General features: G+C 45.6%; 1 protein-coding gene across 3 annotated transcripts in view; it reads right to left on the bottom strand.

Moving 5' to 3' along the window:
• Parp8 (poly(ADP-ribose) polymerase family member 8) overlaps positions 1-20,431 on the bottom strand; it is a 161,690-nt gene extending 141,259 nt beyond the window's left edge. The window contains exons 1-3 of one of the 3 annotated variants that reach the window (XM_051183087.1): positions 18,655-19,102; positions 18,454-18,555; positions 17,483-17,537 (exon numbers count right to left, since the gene is read on the bottom strand). In XM_051183087.1, coding sequence (XP_051039044.1) covers positions 17,483-17,537; positions 18,454-18,555; positions 18,655-18,763 — 266 coding nt within the window. In that variant the 5' untranslated portion in view covers positions 18,764-19,102. Of the gene's footprint in view, positions 1-17,482; positions 17,538-18,453; positions 18,556-18,654; positions 19,103-20,319 lie in introns of those variants that run through there. The other 2 variants (XM_051183085.1, XM_051183084.1) reach the window with 2 other exon arrangements.
• Between the last annotated feature and the right edge of the window lie 989 nt (positions 20,432-21,420).

The raw sequence follows: 21,420 nt of genomic DNA on the forward strand, positions 1-21,420 counted from the left end.
GATGTGTTTTCATTGTTTTTGGCAAGAAAAGGTTCATACGGCACTGATTACAACACAGGAAAAAAAGGCATGAGTTTACTCTGTGCATATTTTATGGCAGAACTGAAAGAACTTTTAAGTTTCAAAAGAAAGCATAAACATACAAAGTGTAAACATGCTACCATGAAAGACCCACGCCTGCTGATGCAAGCAGTACGTAATTACTCATGCTGTAGGGGTTTTTAAAACCTAATTAGGAGGGGCCAGCAAGATGGCTGGCTCACTTGGTAAAGGCCCTTGCCACCACGCCGGAAGACTGAAGCCTGATAGCAACAATTCACACAACCGTGGAAGAAGAGAGGTGCGCAAAGTTGTCCTCGAACCTCCACGTATGTGCGTGCATGCCCCCTCCCTGCTCTCTCGCTCTCTCTCTCTCTCTCTCTCTCTCTCTCTCTCTCTCACACACACACACACACACACAATAATAATAATAAAGTCAAAGTTTAAAATAAGACAAGAACCCATAAAGAGAGCAGAGGTCACCCTACGGATTCATCTTTGTATCCGCAATCAGGGCACCCGGTGCCCTTCCTTCTGTATAATTTCTGAACTCAACAAACATTTGCAAACTGGATGACTAAGGAAAGGATGATAAGAAAATGATAAACATCCCTGCTGTCTCCTGGGAGATCACTCCCTGCACTAGTTTCTTTTAAATGTAATTAATCCTCGATGGTGAAGTAATGTATTTACGGTACTCTGAGATTGATGGGCGGCCTGAGAAGGGTTAAACCACTTCCTCAGAGTGAGTGAGTGTTCACAGCCCAGGGCCACCTGGTATAAGACACAGCCTGAGTGGATGGGTGGGGGGGGGGCTTCAGTCTGGGTCCCCAGCCTCTTGGTGAGGGATTTCTGCCTTCTGCAGCCAACCCACACTCCGTGCCTTCCACGGGCTTCTGGAATGCCCATGCAGCCCTTCCCCCTCCTGATCCACAAAAACCAGGACCAAGGTTTTTCAGGTCAGTCCTGACTTGAAGCCTTCTGCCCTCCCCAATGTACACAGGCTCATCAGACCATATGTTCCAATATTCGCTCCGGAAGGGGGAGAAACAGGGCTGTCAATTAAGATGTAGGAAAACAGTTTCCCAACATCAAAATGCTGTTATCACGCCAATGTTCACCTCTGGTCCCCTAAGCAATTAGTGGAACACAAATCTATCTCCGCACTCACTATTCTTGAGGAAGCTTCTTATGAATTACAAGTCCGACAAAATATTTACATGACCTAATTTGTAATTTTTAAATAGTATACGGCCTCCAGGCTTAATTTTGTAACAGGAAGCACACAGCATCTCTGTGCTTTGAAAGGCGTGTGTGTGTGTGTATGTGCATGTGTGCGTGCATGTGTGTGTATGTGTGTGCGTGTGTGTGTGTGCGTGTGCATGTGTGTGTGTCTGTGTGTGCGTGTGTGTGTCTGTGTGTGCGTGTGCATGTGTGTGTATGTGCGTGTGTGCGTGCATGTGTGTGTATGTGTGTGTGTCTGTGTGTGCGTGTGCATGTGTGTGTGTATGTGTGTGTATGTGTGTGTGTGCGTGTGCATGTGTGTGTGTATCTGTGTGTGCGTGCGCGTGTGTGATGGGAGATGTCATTCTGTGTATGTTTCTCACACTGGTTAATAATAAAGCACTGTTGGCCAATAGGAAAGGAAGATAGGAGGGACTAGGAGACAAGGAGGAAATAGGAAGGAGGAAGGAGGAGTCAAGATGGAGAGTCTGGAGAGAGCTGGACACCAGCCGCCTCCCCGGTAAGAGAAGGCCATGTGAAAATACATAGATCAGCAGAAATGGGTTAATAATTAAAGGCAGAGCTAGCCAATAAGAAACAAGTAACCGGGCCAACAGTATTGTACCAAATACAGAGTCTCTGTGTATTATTTGGAGCTGGTGCGGCGGCATACTGTTTTCTCCAGACTCTCCATCTTGACTCCTCCTTCCTCCTTCCTCTTTCCTCCTTGTTTCCTAGTCCCTCCTATCTTCCTTTCCTATTGGCCAACAGTGCTTTATTATTAACCAGTATGAGAAACATATACAGAATGACATCTCCCATCACGTGTGTGTGTGTGTGTGTGCGTGTGTGTGTGCATGTGTGTGTGTGTGTGTATGTGTGTGTGTGTGTATACATGTGTAAGGAAGGGGGGAGTGCCCATGCGTGGGCATGTGGACACAATAGTTTGCACATGCCTGTGGAAGCCAAAGGTTGACAATGGGTGTCTTTCCTCAGTTGCTTCCCACCTTATTTTTATTTTTAACTTTGTGTGTATGTGTGTAGGGGGTTGGTGGGACATGTCAGTGCAGTGTGTATGGTGGACAAAGGAGGGTGTCAGATCCCCTGAAGCTGGAGCTAGGCAGTTGTGAGCACTAGACATGTGTTCTGGGAACCAAATTCAGGTCTTCAGGATTAGCAGATGCCCTTACCCCGCCAGCCCTATGGCCCTCCACCTTCTGTTGTAAGGCAGGGTTTCCCACGCTGGTTTGCCTCTGCCTCCTCTCCCCTCTCTCTCTGGGGTTAAATGTATGTGCTCCTGTAGCTGGGTTTTTATGTGACTACTGGGATCTGACCTAAGCTCCTCAGTAATTTACCAGTTAAGCCATCTCCCCAGCCCCTCAAAGAATTTTTAATGACAAAATACATGCTATTTAAAATGATGGGCTGAGGCTGCAGAGATGGCTCAGTGGTTAAGAGCAGGGGACCCGGGTTCAGTTCCCAGACTCCACATGACAGTTAACTACTGTCTGTAACACACTCACTCAGACAGGAAGAAATGCCATGAATTCGGGACAAGCGCAGGCTATACACTGAGAAAGTCCCAGGGTGGCCTCGGGTATTAAATAAAGCCCTCTCTCCAAAAGCCATAAAACTGAATAATGTGCCCAAAGTATGGCATAACCTTGATCACACAGCAAACTCTAGCCACCTAAGCATGCTCGTCTGCCAAGATGACAGATGGTACTATGTATGACACTTAAGCTTGGTCAGGACAGAGCCATAACTATAAATTAGGGCCAGGAGAAAAAAAAATGAAGGTTTGAAGCTACCAAATATGTATGTGTATCACAAGGCCCAGCAAGATGGTTCAGCCAAAGGTAAAGGCACTTGCCTTCAAGCCTGACGACCTCAGGAGGAGAGAGCTGATTCCCAAAAGTTGTCCTCTGACCTCTATACACTTGATGCGGCAGACACACACACACACACACACACACACACACACACACACACACGATGGATGGGTGGATGGATGGATGGTCATATAGATGATGGATGGATGGACAGACAGATAGATGTTACATAGACAGACAATAAATAATTTTTAAAACAATATCACAAAGCCAAATCCTGTTTATTCAGAGCTATCAAGAAAAATATACTCTGGGCTGCAGGGGTAAACCACACGGAAAAGTGCTGCCACAGATACAGGAAGGAAGAGTTAGGTCTGGGCTCACCATCTCAGCCCTGGGGAGGCGGAGGCAGGACTGCCCTCAGATCCTTCATGCCCGGAACACATAGTGAGCTCTCAGTGGGTCGTGGTCAAACGGTATTTTGCTTACAGGTGAGTCGACATTGAACATTCGGGAGCGGATAACGCAGAACTCAATTGATTTTAAGCCAGAAGAAAGAAAGACGTGAGCAGGGAGAGATTGCAAGTGTTCAATTATGTTTTGTTTTCAGGGTCATTAAGTTATGACTACTAAAAACTATTAAGGAAAGGTATTTTATTCATAATGGGATCAGATACTCATGACTCATTTCTTCTTAAAGCCGTAATACACAGTTGTTGTTTTTTGTTTTGTTTTTTAAGCTGGAAGTAGAACCCACTTCCAGCTTCTGTTCTACGGTGGGAAATTACCTATATGGTTAGTTTGCAATTTAAGTCGTCTACCCGTTTATTCTCTGGGTGCTTTATTTCAGCCAACGGTGACATTCCTAGCTCTTGAGATATCTGCATGCCTTTAAGCGGGCTACAAAAGTAACTCCTGCTTGTTGTATTTTCACAGCAATGCATAGATCTTAGGAAACCTGGCAGAGATCAGTGCCAGCAGTGTTCAAGGCTGACTGGATGTGTGCCACAACACATTTTACTTCTTTACTCAGATCCAATTCTACAGCTCCGTCTTGTTTTGTTGAGATATGGTCTTACTGCATAGCCCAGGCTGGCCTCAAACTCATCATCGTCCAGCATCCAAGGTGTAAACAGCCAAGCAGACTAATTCTGATCTATTCCCTACCATGTGGATTCCGTCGTGGGAGGGACTACATGGGAGAGAGAGAGGGACCTGGGATTGATATGTAAAATAAGATTATATTGGGTAATGAAAAAAATATTTTATAAAGGGGGTGCTGGGCCCTGCTCCAAATGATGTGACAGACGAAGACTCCCCATGGAAGGCCTCACCCTCCCTGGGAGGAGAAAGGGGGTGGGGTGGGGGGTGGTGGAGGGGAACAGGGGGAGGATGGGAGGGTGCAGGAACTGGGACTGACATGTAAAACAAGCTTGTTTCAAATTTAAATTTTAAAAAAATTGTCAAGAAAGAAAGAAACAAACACAAACTACCCCTAAAAGGCAAGCTCTGAGGCTGGGGAATAGCAGTGGACAAAACTCGCACTGTGAAGCAACAATGAGACCATGATTCAAACAGGGCAGAAGGGGAGGCCCAGCACCCAAGACTGTCCCCTGAACCCAACACACGCACCCTTATTCACATGCACGAACGGTGGCTGGGGGTATCTAAGTAACTACAACATGAAAAGCTAATGAAAGTGAAGTGTGTACATCACAAGCCCATGCTTTCCTTCCTTCCTTTCTTTTTGTTGTTTTATGGAAGGACATGGTCTCCTGTAGTTCAGGCTGGCCTTGAACTGGCTTTCTAGCGGAGGATGTCTCTGAACTCCTGCTCCCTCTGCCTCCCCCTCCTAAGTGCTGGGATTACAGAGCTAGAGCACATGCCTGGTTCCTCTTCACGAAGTGTCTGGAATCACTACAACTAAGCAAGCTCTCGGGGAGGAAAATTAATTCATAAACCAGGCGTGTGGATGACACTGGACCCCAACGCTTACTCAGTAGGAGGAACACAAACAATCTGAGGCTGGACTTCAAAGTTCAGAAACGCAACTGAATGGAAGTATTGCTGCTGCTTTAAGTCGTGTACACAAAGGTTTACTCAATCATGTGTTGCTACTCAATGATAGCCCATCCTTACATGTTAACATATTTCCTAGTCATGGTGGGCGCCCCACAGAAGGGTACAGACTTTTTACACAGATTGTTAATACTTATAAAATACTAACTAATACTTACTGCTTAGATTATAGTCGTATATCAATACAACCGGTGGTGGATTTCCATTAATATAAAACTGTGATTTATTTCCATGAACTTAATACAGATTATTCATCTTAGTTTTATGTCAAGGTACTTTTGCTTCAGAAAAAGTAATTTATTTTATAGTTACCTGCCTCAAATATCTATACTTGGGTAATATTAAAAAATTCGTGGTGCTGGGGAGGTGGTCCAGCAGTTGTGAGCTCTTGTCACTGCTGTAGAGGACCCAGGTTCAGTTCCCAGCACCCACATGGCAAATCATGCCCAGCTGCAACTGCAGTTTTCAGGGATCTAACACTCTCTTCTGACCTCTCCAGGCACCAGACACATTCACACACACACACACACACACACACACACACGGTGCACATACATACGGGCACCCACATATGTATAAATAAATCTCTGTAAATTTGTCTGTGCATTGGATCATACAGATGCAATTAAAGTGTGGCATTATTATCCGAAGTGTACTCATTACTCAAAGTGCAAATCATTTCCTTGTTTCAAAAAAACAAAACCTTTATAAAAGCCCTTGCCACAACTCCGTTGTTTGCTTGTTTGTTTGTTTCTTCCTGGCAGTTGCCCGTAGTTGGAGAGGGTGCTGCGTGCATTAGCCGTCAAGAGCGGAGGGTCCAGGAAGTCAACACAAGAAGCACATTTTAAATTAAACTAGCACAACTTCGAAAAAAAATTAAGTTTAAAGCATTTCTTGGCCCAAGTTCCAGCAGTCTGGAGCCAAATCCAACAAGAATAGCAATCTCACTGAAATCACCTAATTAAGTCACACTGAAATCACCGAGACACTAGGCTGCTTCTGTCCCTACAAGAATTTGGCTCAGACGATTAGTCAACCTTTTTCCTCAATTACCTAAAAATAAGTCCGACCACTCATTACAGAAACCATTTCAAATTGTATGCGGTAATAAAATAATAGCTGCTTCTTCACAGAGGATTTTTTTTTTTTTTTTATTCTCCTCCTGTATCTAGTTGTGTTACATTTTGGTGAGAAATGACCACTATGTCTGCTTTATCTACCTGGCAGACTTTAGCATTAAATCTAGGTAGAAGGTCAATGCCTTAAGACTGCTCTTAAGGTCGATAGTAAGCTATGAAGGTCAGTCTTAGCTTTGAAGTGGTTAACGAATGATCTAGATTAGAAGGTTCCCAACCTTCCTAATGCTGCGGCCCTGACCCTTCAATATGGATTCCTCATGTTGTGGTGACACCACTACTTCATAGCTGTAGTTTTGCTACAATCATGAATGGTAATGTAAATATTTGATATCTCAACCCCTCAAGGAGGTTGAGACCTACAGGGTTAAGACGCACTAATCTAGAATAGCCTGGAATGGTTTTGATAAGGGACTGACTAGATCAGAGTCGTGTGGGGACACATCAGTTGGTGGCAGGGTGGAGGGGGGGGTCTTGATTAACTAAGGTTCTAAGACCTGCCCATTGTGGGCCTCCTTGTCCCCCGGGTTTGGGTCTGGGCTGTGTAAGAGCGGAGAAAGTGAATGCCAGTATGCCCACATCTATTCGCTCCGCTCTTGGCTGTGATGCAGCCAGCTGCTTCCGGTTACTACGGTCTTGACCTCCCCTCAACAATGAACTATAACCTGGAACTGTGAGACAAATCTTTTCTTCCTTCCCTAAGCTTTTGGTTGGGGTATTTTATTACAGCAATAGAAAACAAAATTAAAGTGTGTGTGTGTGTGTGTGTGTGTGTGTGTGTCAGAGAGAGACTGAATATATGTGTATGTGTACGGGTGTAACTGACTCATGAGTTGTCATAACAATTCATTAAGATTTTGCATATTTAAATAAGAAGCCTTAGAGTGTTTGATGAACTATGTGTTATTGGAACATGCCTGTGGTTTCCCTGAATCATAAAAGCCATGGGACATTCTTATATGATGACACTGATAACCATCAACATCTATCCCAGAGGCCTGTGAATCCCTGTGCCTACCCCAGTGCACCTGAAATGAAATTACCATAGCAGTACACAGAGTCCTAAGGTTAAATAACAGGGGCTACCTTTTAAGGGGACACATGACACACTTTACACTTGCACTCCCAGCTTGTGAGAGGCTGAGGTAACCACACCGGGAATTCTGGGCCAACCTGACCTATGTGAAGAGATCCTGCTTCAAAACCACCATCAATCTGTACCTCTAAAACACGGCAATCTTCTTCCTCGATGCTGAAAGGGCTTCAGAGAGGTTTTTACATTCTCCATTTCTCATTCGGTGGCTCGGAGGGAAACGATTTTAACCAAACAGATATTTTCCCTCATGGCTCGATTGCTGTTGTTTTCTCTCAATGTAATTCATCAACTAAAAAAAAAAATCAAAAAACTATCTGGACAAATTCCAAAGTGCCCCATCATGAACATCTATCTCTAAAGGTGCCTCGCCAGACTGTCCCTAAGACATCCTACTGTTGCCACATCAACAGAATTCAAAGGACGTAACCAGCGCTTCTGCCACCAACATTTCCCTAAACCAGACTTCTAATCCTGCAAGAAAGATGCCTCTAGCAAGCTCAGGGCTCTGATAAGTAAGAAGAGAAGAGAGCCCCTATCATAATGGATTCGGCACAACTGGAAAGGAAGGAAGACTACGGAAGCAAATCCATGGAGTGCCAGATGCCTTTTAATCAGTACTTTCCTTGTCATACAGCAAATCTGTTTATAAGGACGCTTAAAATTTTTCTTTAGTGTTCACTAAGAATCTGTAATTTCCATGCACAGCACGCTGTTGTTTACCCAAAAACTAATTTCAGCGAATACGACTCAGAGGTTGCCAAAGCATTTCCCACAAAACAACTCTCCTGAGACAGTCTAGATCCATAACCAAGTAAGTCTAAAGAAGCCTGAATATTTCATTCACCTCACGGACATATGTAATATGTACCATTATATAAGACTCTGAGAGTCCAACCGCTGGAATGGTTTTTCAAAGCCACCAAGTGAGCATTTCCCTCACAGTTTGGGACGTGCTTTCATATAATATAAGAAATAATGCTGCTCTGGCAGGAAGAAACATTAGAAGACATACACTCCCTCTAGGCACACTAACTGAAACTAGAATGGTGGTGTCAAACAAAATACTGATGTGTTTCTCAGGAACCATCTTGACTTATTCTGGTTTTCACTTATAATTAAGACTTTTGGAGACCATGTGCCTCCAAATAATATCTGATCTGGTTTTGCTTTTGTTTCCAGTATTTTTTTCATAATATAATATATACATACACATATACATATATATGCATATATGTATGTATGTATGTAAATTTCAAATACAGTTATATTATTTCTGTGCCATATTCCAATGGGTCCAATATTCCAACTCCAATTATTTTAATAGCTGATCTTAAAAAGAGCTTCTACAGGTTGAATAAAGATAAAGCAATGACAAATGTGGGTGTTTGTTGTTGTTTGGTTGCTTGCTTTAATTTTATTTATTTATTATTTATTTATTTATTTGTTTGTTTGTTTATTTATTTATTGAGGAAGGGTCTCAATATGCAGCCTAGCTAGGCTATCCATCAATTTGTTACACACCCCAGGCAGGCTGGGTTAGAAGTTGGCACCTCAGAGCCTGCTGAAAATTGTCTTTGGAGCTACGTTTTAGAGGGTTAGGAGACAATCCTTGAGTGAAGCCCTGCTAATTCCGTGCAGAGAGCACTGACCTGTCTGTCTGTCTACCACAGGTTTCAGCAGATGCCCCCACCCACTCACCCTGTTAAACTGAGTATGGGACCCCTTGTCCTCCTCCGTTCAAGTGTTTCGTGTATGGAGCTGGGATGGGAGGAACATGCTCTACTACTGAGCCATCTTGTAAGGCTCGGCCATCAATATCTAAGCCAAACCCATTCTCACTGTTACGGAAATAATAAGACGCTACAGGTTTTCGGTGTTGAGGATTGCAGGAAGGCAGCAACAGGTAGAGATAGCTAATCTACACGCTTGCTTATCCTATCAGACTTTATTCTGTCTTCTCATGCTTACTCTCTTCAACTCATCTCCAAGCACATCGCACATCTGAATGAGTGGATATGCCCCTCCTGGGCAAGGGAAACCAAATGAGTTTACCTTTATGACACTGAAATCCATAATCTTGATATCCAAACCAACTACATTATGCGAGTGGAATTTTCGCTATCAATAAGCTTTGAACAGCTGTCTGCTAAGTTAATCAAACTGCTGCTCAGTGTAGAGAGATGGGGGTCAATAAGCAGACAAAGGGAAATAGGTATTTAGAAGCCAGAGACATTCCTAGGGCTGGAAATGATACAGAAAGTGGTTCTTGAAAGCCAAAGTAGGAATTTATGGTTGATGTGGGGGGGGGGGGGAACCTACGGTCATATTTGAAAGTTGCTGAACAGACATGTACGATCAAGTTTATGCTTATGGAAACATTTAAAAAAGCTGGTTGTATGGCTGTAATTCCAATACTGTAAAGGAAACAGTAGAAAGACAGCCCCAAGAGCCTGTGTTATATAGCAAGCTCCAGGCCAGAGTTGCGCAGCAAGATTCTATCTTTAGAAATAATAATAATAATAATAATAATAATAGATAAATATTAATTTAAATCAACTGGTGAGGAAACCAAATGGATTAGAATATGGTGATCAGGACTTTTAAAGGCCACTCTACTAAAGCACTAGTGGTCTAGACTCTGGTCAAGGGGCCAACGGGCCATTGCGTACATGCTGGGGTGTACTGGTGTACTGGGGTGTACTGGCAGCTCCTCAGCAGCGGTGGGCAGGGCTTCAAGGATGTCTGGGTGTGTGAAGTCAGACACTGTGACTCCTGTTCCTGGCTCAGACGGGATTTTGTTCAGGAAAAGGCCAGAGGAAAACAAGCTTGTTCTAAAGAGGAAACGGTTTGTTCTGAGATGAAGATGGCAAACGCTTGGTCAGGTGGAAGTGCCAAGCATTCACGGTGGCAAGTCTAAGAGAAAACCTAAATTACAGAACACACACACACACACACACACACACACACACACACACACACACGGGGACAGGAAGTCTTAACAAAAAGACATTAATGCATTTCTTGGCCAGGACACGTGCCTCTGGGTAGATCCCGGTGACCTGAATGTAGATAGATCTCTGGAACCCAGGAAAAGCCTAACGTGGTGTCACATGTCTGTAATCCCAATACTCCTCTGGAGAAATGGGAGGTGGAGAAAGGACAACCCCCTGGAAGCCCTCGGGAAGCCATCCTGGTACACACACTGGAAAAGCAAGGGGAAAGCTTGAGACAGTCCTCTGACGTCCACGTGTGCGCTGTGGCGCACGAGCACCTTCACGAAAGAACTCAGACATGACACACACTGAAAGCACACATGCAAAAACAGCATTTCAAAAAAAAAAAAAAAAATATATATATATATATATATATATATATATATATATTTGCCAGTTGTGGTGACATACACCTCTAATCCGGACACTTGGAAGGGTAAAGTCAGGAAGATTCCTATTTAAAGACCCAGGCTGTGCCTTTGGGTGATACCTCATCTCAAATACTAAAATAGGCATCATTATCATAGCTCTCACCAGTGTTCACAAAGGTACAGGAAAAAATGGATTCCAGAAATGCATTAAAAGTACCCCATGTCAATACTTGCCTAAAATAAACTGACTAAATCGGTGGCCGTTATCTTAAAGCAAGATTCACCTACCGAGGCACAAACCACAGAAAGGAAAATCCAGGTACAGAGTTACAAAATATTTTCAGGATTGATGAAATTTAACTTAGATTTTTTTTTTAATGCTGCACAGTATGACAGGGAATTTTAAATGGATTAGCCAAATATTTGCCTAAGGATTCCAGAGCCAAGGTACATAATTTTCCAACTATTAAGCTCTGCACTGGGCCCTGGCACACCTCTTGCCAACCAGTAGATTTTCTTTATTCAGTACTGACCCTGGAAAACATCCCGTTAGCAATCCCTCCCTGTCCCCAAATATTCCCAACAACTCTGGTCAGGCCAGCTGAACCAATGCCCCTAAACCTTACATAAACATTGACTTGCACTGGACTATAGACCTACTGTCTTGTGCAAACGCTAACCAGTTTTAAACTGCCCTATGCTCCATCCCTTTAGCTGTAAAATGTAAGGTAAGCAACAAAATGCCTCATTCTCTTCAGTGGAAACCCGGGGAGGGGTGGGGGGGAAGGAGGGAGGCTGTGTTCAGCAAAATAAGTATCATGAACAGGGCTGCCTTAATCCACAGAAATAAAGGTTAAATGTCTTAAATATGTGTGCTTCAACAGAGCCCCATTCACGCTGAACTGCGGGTTATGTGAGGCCACTGGCTTGAAATTTCATTTGATAATGAACACTTTACTAAAACAACTACACAAGACCGAGCAGCTGGCGGGGGGAGGGACCATCCCTTAGGGCTGCTGCTCTCTTTTCTAAGTCAAAGTTCACTACTTGGCAGCCCCGCCTGGGACTTGCAGAGAAGTCTGTGCCTCTGCTTCCCAAATGCTATGGTTACAAATGTGCACCAGCATGCCCAGCTGAGCAGCTATGATTTAAGAGCTATGGCTCCAGGCGGTAGAGCACTTGCCCTAAGCAGAGTACCCAGTGGGAGTGGGGGGGGGGGTGGCCAGGTCCTCACTCACTTATTAGCTTCCTCCCCACTCACACCCCCAGCCACTGGAGCATCTGAGGTAGCCTTCGCCCCTTTAAGGAAGACACTTTCAAGACAGTCTTTTGGATAATGACTAATCTAACGTTAAATGATGATGGTAAGCAAGGCCCAGCTCCCAAAGGAAATGTGCTAACTGTCTGTATGAAAGGAGTTATTTCTGTGTGAAAGAGTTCAAATCTCTGGCCTGTCAAGCAACAGTAGTGCCATCCTAAACAACGGCATTATGCGTGTGTCTGCCCCCTAAGAGCAACTTGAATGCAGAAACAGAAAACAGGGACTGTAATTTGGCCAGGCAACTCTTGTTCATATGAAATTCTGTTGTGAGTGGCATCATCGGAGTGAGGGCTCTCTCGAGTGTTCAACTATTGCCATATTTGGTCATTGAAGTTAGAAAATTCCTTCTTTCTTACCATTCGTATCATAATTCATAAAACATCTACTTATAGAGAAAGAAAATAGTGGACTAGGCAGTGCTGGGGGAGGGGGCAAGAGAAACCACAGGGAACAGGACAAAGTTCCTTCTCCAAAAATGATTACAAAGAGACGTAAACAAGCAACTAATTACAAAACAGACAGTCGCTAATGTATAAAGTTTGAACCTAAACTTTCCCACTTTATAATAATGCAAAAGCGGCATGCACTCGGCAGAAAACTTCCTTAGGTTTTGGAACTGTTATCTTTTCCCAGATTAGCCCTAAGATATGAAATACACTCCTGTGATGCTCAGCCCTTCCAACATGAGGGGAAACCCAATCTTAGCAGTGAGCTGTGTTGCTAAAACAGGGTGTTGGGTAGGTTAGGCATTACCAATTGATATCAACCTTCTATAACATCATCTTCCTGTGGATGGATGAAGACATAACCCCTTCATATATAGGAAAGCATCTATGTCATCAAAATCCTACAGGGAAGTGTTCCAGGAAAAGATTTCCGAGATGAGAATTTTGTCTTAGCAAGCATCTCAACAATGAGTTGTGCCCAGGGATTCGATGGTAAATGGAGGGCAGAGGATAGACAGAAAGGTTCAGAGGGAACCTTCAGAGAGACAGGAGGTAGCATATGCACCAAGGAGAGCTACTACTACTCCCCAGTGTACCGCAGCATTTCCCTGGACAAGGACATATGCTCCAAAAGACGTCGATCCACCCTGACGTCATGAAAGAGGGTTGCCCACAAACTAAGGCTGTGCATGGGCAAGCAGGTGCACAACTTCTGCCCATGCACTTCAAATTTCACAATTTTTAATATAAATACTGGAATTTTTTTTTTAAAGCAGGGCTTCAATACATGGCCAGACTGGCATGGAATTCTTACTTCAGATACCAAGGCGCTCTTATTTTAGGTATATAGTATACTCAGTTTAAATATTATGCTTCTTAAGATGCAGTCATGCTCTTTGACAGGGAATACCTCCATCTAATGAACACTTTGTTATTCTCATATCCTTTCAAAAGGAAAACCATTACCCTTATGTTGTAAAATGTGACTTCTCAGCCAGCACCAGTGACTCGAGGTTGTAATCTCAGTTCCTCTGGAAACTGAGGCAGGGACATCACAAGGGCAAGATTGGTTGGGGCTATAGAGTGAGTTCAAGTCTAGCCTGGGCCATAAAACATCAGAAGTTAGAAGAATTCTGTGGTGTTTTTAATTTTTTGTTCCTTTTGGGATGCCTAGTTTTCTAAATATTTTTAACTTATTTTGTCTGCACTTGTGAACACATACACATGTGCACGCGGGTGCGCGCGCGCGCGCGCGCACACACACACGCACACGCACACCTGCACAGACACAAGCCATGGACACGGGTCTAGATAAGAGGTCACTTTCTCTTTCCTCAGGCTGTGTGGGTACCAGAGAATGAACTCGGGCCATCGAGCTTGTGGAGGGTGCCTTACCACCTCAGCCATTTCACCAGACCATTCGAAACTTCTGACAATCAAAACTCAGATTCTTACGTTTTAAACATGTGTTTTATTTTCATAATCTTTCTAGGATCTCAGAGGATCCTAGAGCAATCTGTCCTCAGGACAACTGGGTTGTTGGTTCTGGCCTAAACTTTAATAACCTCAACCCCAGAGACTTAGCCATCCAATCTCTGTTTTATCTGGTACCACACATTTTATCTGCTTCTTCCGGCCCTAATTCCATGTCTGACCGCAGGCAAGATGCAAAATCAGAGCCTCAATCCTTTGAGGTTTTAAGGAATGTCCTGCTAATTCATATAGGAAAAGGGAAATGCCAGAAGGTCACAAGCATGACAAACTGTAAGAGAAAAAAAAATGATTTCTTTCTTTTCATAAATTGTGGACAGTTAAGCACTGGCATTCGGGGTGGGACTGGGGTGCCGTGCAAGGACCACTCCTAGAACGAATGAGTGAAAGAAACAGTATTGTATATTGCCAAAGTCAAACGGGTAAATGACAGGAAAAACCAGTGTTCACGATACTCAACACATTTTCCCAATCAACAGCTTTAAACATTGCAAGTGTCTGTAAATTTCTCTTGTGTTTGTTAATGTGAACCTGTCTGCATTGTGACTCAGAGGAGTGTGACAGAGCAGGGGTTCACACCTTGGCTCCCTCAGTTAACTGAGTAAACGTGACCATGGGAACTGAACTGTCTGGGACCCTCACCTGAGTCCACCAAGGCAGGCAGGATACAAAATATTAACAAATACTTTGCCCCTATGAGGACCGTTTAATGAAAGGCTACAAGGCTGCTACTCAGGCCTAAACAATCAAATCACCTTTTTGCATTTCCTCTTATCTACAGGAGAAACACATCCTTACTTTTAAAGATGCCATGAACGATCAGCTTTTACAACGTTCAGAACAGGTAATTCATTCTTAGGAAGTGTCAGATATTAAATGGTATGCCCAATCTTATCTACAACTCGAACTGAAAGTCATTTCTAAAGGTTTAAATGAAATAGCAGTTGAAAACAATTCGAAATAACCACGTACTGTTCTCTGTAGAAGACTCCCTTCAACGGTGAAGTGTAATTTAATTGCAATGACAACATTAATCCAATACTATAAATAAGTTGGCAACACACATCAAATCAAGACAGAGCTGATATAGCTGATCATGCCTATAACTCTAGCAGCATCCGGGAGGCAGAGGCAGGGCAAACACACAGCCAAGGCCAGAGTAGTCACCATAGCCAGTCCCGTGCCAGCCTGAGTTACAGTGAGACTATCTCTAAAACAATTCTAAAGGCACAAACATAAATCAAGATCTAGCAAGGGTATTTTAATTTTGAATACCTGAGAGATAATTCAGGTTGGGAAGTGGATAATAACTGTATAGAATGCAATGTGAGTTGAATGAAAGATATATATATATATAGATAGATAGATAGATAGATATAGATATTCTGTTCTCAAATACAAACATAAGAGTATTTCCTACTGTCCTGTATTAAACAATTTGTATTTGTTACACTGTAAGAACATGCCTTAGGAAAACAAAGCAACAATCACACAGCTCAACTCTTTTTTTTTTTTTTTCTTTCTGCTTTATACATACAAGCCCCAGATATTTAAATAGGCACAAAGGAAAACATTATCTCTTAATAGAATGACTTAGGGATGGAAATATTTCTTACTTTAAAAGCAGTCAAGGTGCTTGTTTCTACAGTGAAATCTGATGTAATCTTAAATTAGCTAATTATTCATCCCAACACCCTTAGACTTCATCCTGGAGACATTCATAACTTCTCCACCTCCAGCTACTGAACCAGAGCTCAGTAATTGCTGATAAGGAATCTTAACCACATATGTAGGAGATATAAGAGATTAAAGTCATGGGTACCCCTCTGGGTACAGAACACGGGACCACAAGTGTCTTACCATAAATCAGAGCACCTGGGAGGCTGAGGCAGGAGGATGACCTTTAGTTCTAGGCCAGCCTGGGCTACAGAGGAAACACACACGCTCACACACACACACACACACACACACACACATGCATACAACTCAAAGAAAGACCCACTTAGGCTGTATCTGCCTCCTCACTCCACTAAAGGGAGGTGAAAACTGACTCCAACTGATGGAGAATGTTTTCCATGGCTACACAGCATGTTTTAGCCCTTAAAACAATCCAAGAGGGCATTTGTCATATACTAATGTCCTTTGGATATTAAGTGTCAGAGCAGCATTAATTTAATCAAACATCCTCTAATTTAATTTGAGCCATAATTTCAAAAATGATGGCAGGTACTCATAGAAACTAAAAATAATATAATTTACTCTCTCCCCCCAAAGACAATGAAGCTTGATAATTCACTGATAACATTCTCAACTACTCAACCAATGTTATGCCAATCCTGGGACTTAGTGTGACTGTGTTTGGGTACAGGATAACCATTCTAACTAAGATTTCTTACTTTCTTTTTTTTTTTAAGAGGAAAGATGCAACATAAATTCTAAGTATTTTAAAGGTACACATTAATATCGAGTTCTTAAAAATATTTACAGATGAAAGCTTTTTGCAATTTCTATATTCATAAATATTTCCATTAGCTAAGAGATATTTTGGAATGTGGTCAAGCTATTTTGAATGCCGACTCCTAACAGCTGGGCTAGGCTAAGGCGTCTGTCTCTCCATTGAGTAAGTCTCTTTCATTAGCCAAAGCCCTTTTAAATAGGTTGTCCCTAAAAAGGATAAAGGAAAAAAACCCTAACTATGAAAACGTGTGTCTTTGTGGAAACTTCTGATGCTGATTCTTCTTCCTGAATACAAAAATTGGATTTGGGCGGCATCAGAGCTTTGGGAATTTGCTACTAAAATATGCATTTCTCATTCTTCCCCGGAAGAAAAAAGCCATCCACTCCAGCTACATATAACGCTCCAAAATACGTCCGACAACTCATGTGAAAACCAAAATATAACCACTCCTTGCAGGATAGGGGTATGTATGGAGAACTGGCAGACGGTGTGTTTATGCCAACCTTCAGGGAAATGGAAACACACAGCCCCAAGTCATTGGGGCGGGCAGGAGGGGGGGTGAGTCTCCAATGGCGATCAAACTACTTGTGTGACATTTTATGTCTATCACGTATTTCACTCCAAGCTCAACAGTCCAGTTCTGCACTGGCTGGCTGGCCCGTGTCAAATCTAGAACGCCTAAGGAGCAACCTACTATTGGAGCAGAACAGAGGTTCCTTAAGGTGAGAGTTGTGCTCCTCGCATGTAGCGTAGCTTTAGAAAAAAAAAAAAAAAAAGAAAAGAAAAGAAAGAGGAAAAAAAAAGAAAACTTTAAACATATCCGTTCTCCTGCTGCTACATAAAATCGGGAGACGTCGGGACAGGAATGCAGCAGCCCCAAGAATTGAAACAAACAAGCAAAGACTGGATACCCAAACACGGAACACGCTCGGGAACAAAGGAAACACGGGCGTGTGAACAGGAAATGAAGCAAACTCCAGACACATAAATAAATACCTTTTGGGGCCGCCGACGTAGGTGAAAGTAAAGGTGGAGTCTGAGTATCTGAAATCTGAAACGGAAAGTCGTGTTAAAAAAAAAAAAAAAAAAAAAGCCGCCCGGGGTGGGTTTGGTTTTTAACCCCAGCTCTGCCCTGAACCTGGCTATCTCACCCGAGCCCAGCGAGGCCCGATCGGGGGGCTGGAGGGCTCGCAGGGCCAGGGCGGGACGCGGCTGCGGTGCGGGAGGGGATGCTCAGCACCCCGCGGGGTGCAGCGGGAGTCTGCCCCCCGCAACAAGTGCCGGGTGCCATGGCAACGGCGGGAATTTCCCCGCCGGAAGCAGCCCCTGCCGGGCTCCGGGCTCTGCTCTGGGCCTCGGGGGAGCAAAGATGGGGATGCAGGGCGACCCCCCCCCCCCGGCTGGGCCTGCGTAGCTCGGGAGCCCCGGGAACGCATCCCTTCCCCCGGGGCGGTGTGTGTGCGCGCCCGCCCGCGCGGAGCGGCTGCAGCCAGCCCAGCCGAGGGGGGCGGGAGCTCGGCCCGGCCGGCGCTGCCTTCCCTTCCTTCTCTCGGGGCCTCGGAGGCGCCGAGCCGAGCGGAGCCGAGCAGCGCAGCGCAGCCCGTCCCTTCCCGGCCGCCGCCGCTCGGCCGATGGCGCAAACCCGCGGCTGCCGGAGCCAGGACGAGGCTCGCTCGGGGGCTGCAGCGAAGCGCCCGGCCCCTCCGCTCCGATCCGCGCGGGTGCTGCTGCCCCCCCCCCGGAGCCCGAGGCTACCCTGGCCTGGCGGAGCCCCCACCCCCCTTGGGTCTCCAGCTCACGCCGCTGCAGCTGTTTCCAAATGCACCGGGAACGGGGACTTGCAGACCCACAGCCCCAGCCACACGCGTCGCGGTCAGAAATCTGGGCAGGGGGTTGGGGGGGGGGTGTTGGCCGCCGGAGGGGAGGCTGGCTAGCTCCGGGTCCCAGGATCCCGGAGGCAAACTCACCTGCAAACAGGCAGTCTTTCTCGGCTCTGGACTTCTGGATCACGACGTCGATATCCTTCTGAATTCTCTCTTGCCTTGAACACATCCCCATTAAATAAATCCCTGGAAAAGAAGCAGCCGCTATTTCCACCCCACCCCACCCCCCTCGCACGCTTCCAGCTTTCGTAAATATTCAGTTTAAAAAAAAAAAAAAAATGGAACCTCTAGCCGAGGCAGGGGCTGAAGGCGAAGTGGTTTCGGAAGTGATCCCGGGTGAGAGAGGAGGAGGTGGCGGCGGTGGAGGAGGAGGAGGGGGAGGTCGGCTTTGCATTCCCAGATGTGACCGCCCAGCTGCTGCTGCTGCTGCTCGCCGCGCGCCGCTGCTGGATTCCAGTTTCCTCCCCTTCTGACAATGGATGGTGATGACACCGAGTCTCACTTTCTCCCTCCCCCGCCCGGACTGACGGCCGGCCGTGGGGAGCCGAGGGGCCCGAGGGGGGCCGGGGACCGCTGGAGAGCGATCGGCAGCCGTGGAGCGGCGGGCGCCGGCGAGGGGCGAGCCCCGCTCCGACTCACGCGCGCACACCCCTCGCGGCCTTCCCACACCCGCGCACACTCGCGCCCGCGGGCGGCGGCCGAGCTCAAGCTGCTGCTGCTGCAGCGCCGCCCGCCCGCCTGCCCGCCCGCCCGCCGCAGACCCTCCCGCACCCGCCGCGGATCACCGGGCCCGGCTGCGCGCCGCTGGGGCTTTAATAGTATCCGCCATCCGCGCAGTCTGGATTTCCCCACCCCCGACTGCCACTAGCGCCGGGAGCTGAGTGACAGTGTAGGTAGTGAAGGCTCCCTGGGGCTCCCAGCCTCTCCCTCCCTCCCTCTCTCCCTCTCTCCCTCCCTCCCTGTCTCTCCCTCTCTCTCTCTCTCTCTCTCTCTCTCTCTCTCTCTCTCTCACACACACACACACACACACACACACACACACACACAACCCTCCCCCTTTCCACCACTTTTATGAATTCGACTCCACTTTCAGAAGGAATTATGAGTCATATGGAAACCCAAGCCGGAGTGGCTGGGAGGGAGAAAGGGGGAAAAGAAAAATCTTCACGAATTACAAATAAATAAAGTGAACACATCTTTCCTTGTAATCAATCACACCAGGCAAGAAGGGGAAAGCTTAGAGATTACTCCAGAATCCCTCTCCCATCTCCTTAATGCCTTAGTTTTTTGGTGGTGGTGGTGGTGGTAGGTTTTTGTTTGGTTTTGTTTTGTTTGTTTTGTTCTGCCAGGTATAAGTTCAACCCTTTGAGGAGCTCTTTAGAAATGAAACCCTTTCTAGGAGACTTCAAAGATTCACCAGTTTTTCTGTCTTAGCTCTCTTTAGTAAGAAAACTCACAGGTGAAGCTGAAACGGGCCAGGGTCTCCCTGGGAGAGAGGGTTTGGTGTGGGTCCCATCCAAAAGCCACCCTTCTGCAGGCTAGTCAAGGGAAAAGCTTCTCCAGCCCTGTTACCTTGGACAGGAAGGTGACATTGCTGAACTCCTTGCTTCTGCCCAGCCTCAAGCTTATGGCAGATGGACCACCCTTATTGCTCACCACCTTTGCTCAGCATCTTTCCCCTGGCAGACCATGCTTATTTTGTTTTGCATTCCAAAACCAGGCTGTGTCTGGAATATAGGAGGTGTTATCAATCAGCTAGCTAGTCGGGAGCCTTTTAATCTTCTGGATAGGAATAGTGAGTAGGCGAGAAGTTCTTCCTGTACTGGCAGGCCTGGGTGAGTGCCTCAGGCCTAGGGGCTGAACAGGCAAACCCAGAGGAGTAGCATATCTCAAACCCTTTAGAATCCAGACGATTCCACACGGAGCTCGACAGTCAGGTTGGAGGCTTACCCATCTCCAGCCTTTTAGCGTCTGTTGTATTCCCATTCTTGTCCTCTTTTGTAATCCTCAGTTTCTGACAGCCGTGGGTGACAGCAGAAGACTGCATCCTCCAGCAATTAGGTGGGGGCTTTCAAGTGTTAAAGTTCTCCTACAGCCTTGGACATGGGGATTCCTAGACCTGCCCTGACAAGTGATAGGAGCCCCAGGCCTGTGGTTGCTCAGTTCTGTAGCCTTTGAGGCTTGACCAACACTCAGGAACTCTTTCAGAGATCAACCAAGGCCTTCAGTTTCTCTTCACTACCTTACTTGAGAAGACTTCTCTAAAGATTAATGTTGCAATATGGGATGGGGGGGGAGGCGGGGTAGGGGAGTGTCTTCTGGGCTAAAGTGAGCCAAAGAACCTGTTTAAATAGCCAGAAAGGGGGGGGGGAGTGTTTGAACCAACCCTCGCAGTTCCTCTTATAGACCAAGAACTACATAGGCACCAATCACAGGCCTTCCGATGGATTACAAGGGAAAGTCTCCATCTCACAGGGGTAGAGAAGGCTTCAAGGTCACCTAGAGTTTACCAAGGCATTCGGAAAGAAGATACCCAGTGCTAGGAGTTGGTATGGCACTTCATTAGCTGGATTGCTTCTTCTGTCTTGGAGGGGAAAAACCATGGTGATTGTAGTGTAGCTTCGCCAAGGCTCCTGTGGAATGTTCATAGTGGCCAGTGGCTAGGGTGACAGTTTTTGGGCTGGCTACTTGGCTGATAATGCTGTGCTTAAGGAAGCCAGGACATCAAGAAAGGGTATTGAAGTTAAGGCATCAAGTTACCATGGTCCCAATATAACATCAAAAAGGACACTTTTAACAAAGCCCCATTGCCAATAACATTTATTTCACGGTGTTTAACCATGTTCAACTCCTGTCAGCAATACCTTTAGAGAGGCAGGTCCCTTTAAACCGATCCTAGACTCCAGTGCTGGCTGAATACATGAAGAAGAGATGTTCCTCGAAGCCTTTCTTTATGAGGTATCCCCCACCCCAGTTTCAGTCAGCACCTCCATCAGCCTAAGTTCCTAATAGTAATTGAAGTAACTCAGATCTTTCCTCTCTCTGATTCTG

Source organism: Phodopus roborovskii, unplaced genomic scaffold, assembly GCF_943737965.1.
Source record: "Phodopus roborovskii unplaced genomic scaffold, PHOROB, whole genome shotgun sequence".
NCBI classification, from domain to species: domain Eukaryota; kingdom Metazoa; phylum Chordata; class Mammalia; order Rodentia; family Cricetidae; genus Phodopus; species Phodopus roborovskii.